Source organism: Telopea speciosissima, chromosome 3, assembly GCF_018873765.1.
Source record: "Telopea speciosissima isolate NSW1024214 ecotype Mountain lineage chromosome 3, Tspe_v1, whole genome shotgun sequence".
NCBI lineage: Eukaryota > Viridiplantae > Streptophyta > Magnoliopsida > Proteales > Proteaceae > Telopea > Telopea speciosissima.
The window spans coordinates 68,588,443-68,592,403 of NC_057918.1; the positions used below are offsets into that span (position 1 = coordinate 68,588,443).

The following is a 3,961-nucleotide window of genomic DNA, read 5'->3' on the forward strand; positions in this document are numbered from 1 at the left end:
GGTTGGAAACAGCCTCTCTGCGAAAAGCAGGGGTAATACTGCGTACATTATGATCCTCCCCCGACCCGACCCCGCAATTGCAGGATCATGCACTGGCTACGCCCTTCTTTTTCAAGAGAATATGGAAAGTAAAAATATAAAATCCTTGTGTGTGTAACCAGTCTTCCACAATATTCCCTGCAAGATTTCAAATAATATTGATGTTAAAAAATTATACACGACAACAAATTTCAGTCCAGAGACCTGCAGCCTCGAAAGGTAGTCTTGCAGGAACCTCTATGCTAGTTCAATTTCAATAAAATCATTATATGGTCAAGACCAAAATACTTAAAAGTTTTACTTTGACTGAAGCTTTCACAACCCACTATGAAGACTAACAATGGAGGCAGCTAAGCATTTCCAACAACAACAATCATAACCTTATCCCAACTAAATGGGGTCGGCTACATGGACCCGATAGAGGCTATGACAGTAAAAGAATGAAGAATAGAAAATAAGTAAAGGAAAAAGTCAACGCATTAGTCAAAGCAGCTAAGCATTTCCATTTAACATATTCACAAGATGGAGAAATCATTCAGGTCAAGCAAAACCTCTATTAACTGAAATTCATAGTAAGCGCTATATCTCCCTATAAATTTCTCAGTTCAGCATATTGTAGAGCAAATGCCGATAAGTTTTCCGCTCAAGCAAAAATTAAATCGATCAGAAGAATCTATGGAGCCAAATCAAAACTATTATTATTGAAATTTAATAGCATTCATTTCATTCAACAATACAGGTCGTGATTTAAAATTTAAAAGTTAAAGCATGTAAAGCATTGAAGAAACAGAATATATTCAGCAAAATTAGTTTGAGGGTTTATACCATGATCTCGCATTCGATGTACTCATCGGCAACTTCCTTGCAGTTTCCTGTCCACATGAAAAGTATTGCAAGAGACCACTGTAAAAATGGAGATGAAATGGAAACGAAACTAAAATGGATAACCATGTTTGAAATCAAAACCACACTTCACACAGGAACCACGCAACCAAAACATCCTAACATACAAGTCCCACCAACCCAACCCCCCAATCCCTACCCCCCCCCCCTTCCATGTGAAGGTGGTTTCTAGGTCTCTGCTACAACTAGCAAGCGATCTTACCAGCTGAGCTTGCTGGCACCTTCAGCGTTTATTCATTTTGAACAAGATTGATGTTTTTCTCCATGTGAAACCGTAGGTAGAACCGTGAGAATGGACTTAACACACCCTCCCCGCAAAAAAGAGAGCGAAAGAAAGTATCAAATGGTCTTTCATTTTGGTTATTCTCTACAAAGACTACAAGTGAAGAGTCAAGAATATGGTATTCTTTAGTCCTACATAGTTGGAAGCCTGAAAATTTGGCTCCATGAGCAATCTATCCAAGAGGAAGAACACTGGATAAGGAGAGTAAATGAAATAGTCTCATGACCAGAATAATGATTCATTACGACATCTAAGGCTGTATCATACCATTACCATGCTAATACCTGGTTTCTTCACTAGTTTCCCATTGTCAAACACTCTTCTCACCTTCTCTGCTTCATCCCATCTATTCACAGAGGCATACAAATTTGATAGCAATGTGTAATACCCACAGTTTTGTGGAGCCAGTCTGGAAAGCTGTTCCGCTGCGAGTGTTCCAAGTTCCATATTCATATTTTCCCTACAGGAGCTCAAGAGGGCTCCCCAGATGGCATCACAATCTGATAAGAGATTACACTGAAACCCATATTTAATCAACTGATATGCTTCTTCTAGTCTCCCAGCCCGTCCAAACATATCAATAATGCATGTCCAATGCTCTAAAGATGGCTGGATTCCATATTTTGTCATCATCAAATAAAAATAGCTGCACCCCTCCTTGACAAGGCCCGAGTGACTGCAAGAAGACAGTAAAGATATAAAAGTGATTGGATTCGGTTTAAAGCCATCTTCTTCCATTTGAAAGAGGAGTGAACAAGCCTCTTCTCCTTGTCCATTCACTCCACAACCTGCAATCATCGTGTTCCAGGAACTTTGATCTCTTGACCGACCCATCTGCTCAAACAAGGACCTTGCATTGACTATAAAACCATTCTTTGCATAAGCATCAACCAATGAATTGCCAACCATAGTGTCCGAGTCAAAGCCAATTTTCAAAGCAAAACCATGCATCATTTCAGCACCTTGACCAGCTGAAATGGTAGTAGAGGCCTGAATAATGGAGATCATTGTGACTGGGTCCACTTTAGGATGGTTTTCCAACTGCATTTGGTGAAACAATTTCAGTGCCAGGGTTGATAGACCATTCTTGACATATCCACAAAGCATTGTGTTCCATGTGATTACATTCTTTGAAGGCATAATGTTGAAAAGCACCACTGAAGTAGTTACACCCCCAAATCTCATGTACATGTCTATAATGGCATTCCCAACAGTGATATGTGAATCAAAACCTCTAGAAAGGCAATGGCAATGAAGCATACTTCCTTGTTTTAGAGATCCAAATACACCACATGATTGAAACAGCATCACCATGGTGATTGAATCTGGCAAGACCTCACTCTGAAGCATTTCAAGAAAAAGTGATAAGCCCCAGTTAGCATGCTGGCTCAGATTGTACCCTGAAATCAATGCATTCCAAGTAGCAACATTGAATTTCCGCATGGAGGCAAACAAAGAGGTAGCAGATTCAATATCTAAACACTTGCCATATGCATCAACCATTGCAGTGCCCAAAACAGTATCACTTTCCAACTCAAGACCTCTCTTGATAACAATTCCATGGACTGTACTAACGCTTCTCAGGTCTGCTAAGCTTGCATATGCAGGAATAACATTAGCAATGGTGATTGAATCAGGCTTAACATGTGTGTCTAATAGCATCTGTTCAAACAGCAACACTGCATCATAATCATACCCATTCTGTGAATACCCTGCAATCAGTGAATTCCATGAAACCAAGCTTCTTTCCGACAAGTCAACGTCAAATATGCTTCGAGCACAATCAACTCTCCCACATTTCGAATACATGTCAACAATTGAGGTTCCTAACCGAAAATCAGATAACAGGCCCATGTGGATCAACAAGCCATGTATACTCTCCCCCATATAAAGATTTCTAGCCTGCCCACAAGCTATTACCAAACCCAAGAAGGTCACTGGACTTGGAGTAAAACTTTCAACCTTCTGCATGGTTAAGAAAAGGTCAACTGCTTCAAACCAATCACCATTCCGTGCATACCCGGTGATCAACGAATTCCAAGATACTAGATCTCTCTTTTGCATTTCATAAAAAATATGACGCCCTATCTCAAGCCTACCTGCTTTAACATACATCGAAATCAATGAATTAACAATGGCAACATCCGAGTAAAAGCCTTTTTGAATCACAAAACAATGAATCAACAACCCCATTGACATGCACTTCAGTTCACCACAAGCCATGATTGCATGGGAAACAGATTCCATATTTGGTAAGAAACCCGACTTGAGTATCTGATAAAAAACCATCATCACCTCCTCATAAAACCCATTTGACCCAAAACCATTGATCATCGTATTGTATGATACTGCATCTCTCATGGGCATTTCTTCGAACACCAAGACAGCATCTTGAGTTCTTCCAATTTTCGAATACATTGACAAAAGAGAGTTGGCAATCGCTGTCTGACTTTCAAACCCACATTTTATCAGGTAACCATGAAGTCCCAAGCCCGTGCCAGGAGCAGGAAGGCCAGAGCAGGCCTTGAGAAGCGGAGGGAAGGTAAAGCAGTCGGGCTTTGAGTCGATTGTAAGGAGTAGTTTCTTGAAGATGAAAAGGGTCTGTAAGAATCGACGATCTGCAGTGAATTCTTTGATGAGGGAGTTCCATGAGAAGGACGAGAGACGACGTTTGATGAATTCTTTCGATGTTCTTTTGGATGAGATTGTGGAGGTGATTGAGAGAAGGACTCGTGC

General features: G+C 40.5%; 1 protein-coding gene across 1 annotated transcript; it reads right to left on the minus strand.

Annotated features, from left to right (window-relative positions):
- Positions 1-1,318: 1,318 nt before the first annotated feature.
- Positions 1,319-3,643, minus strand: LOC122655460 (pentatricopeptide repeat-containing protein DOT4, chloroplastic-like). Its single transcript, XM_043849655.1, has 2 exons — positions 1,510-3,643; positions 1,319-1,416 (listed from the first exon to the last, which is right to left on the minus strand). The coding sequence occupies exons 1-2, from the start codon at positions 3,641-3,643 to the stop codon at positions 1,319-1,321; spliced, it is 2,232 nt and encodes a 743-aa protein (XP_043705590.1).
- Positions 3,644-3,961: the final 318 nt, after the last annotated feature.

Bases quoted from the DNA above. Each gene is read 5' to 3' on its own strand.
- LOC122655460 (XM_043849655.1), bottom strand. From the start codon at position 3,643: ATGTATTCGAAAATTGGAAGAACTCAAGATGCTGTCTTGGTGTTCGAA. The intron at 1,417-1,509 runs GTATTAGCATGG...CTCCTTATCCAG, and splicing joins GAAACTAGTGAAGAAACCAG to TGTTCTTCCTCTTGGATAGA.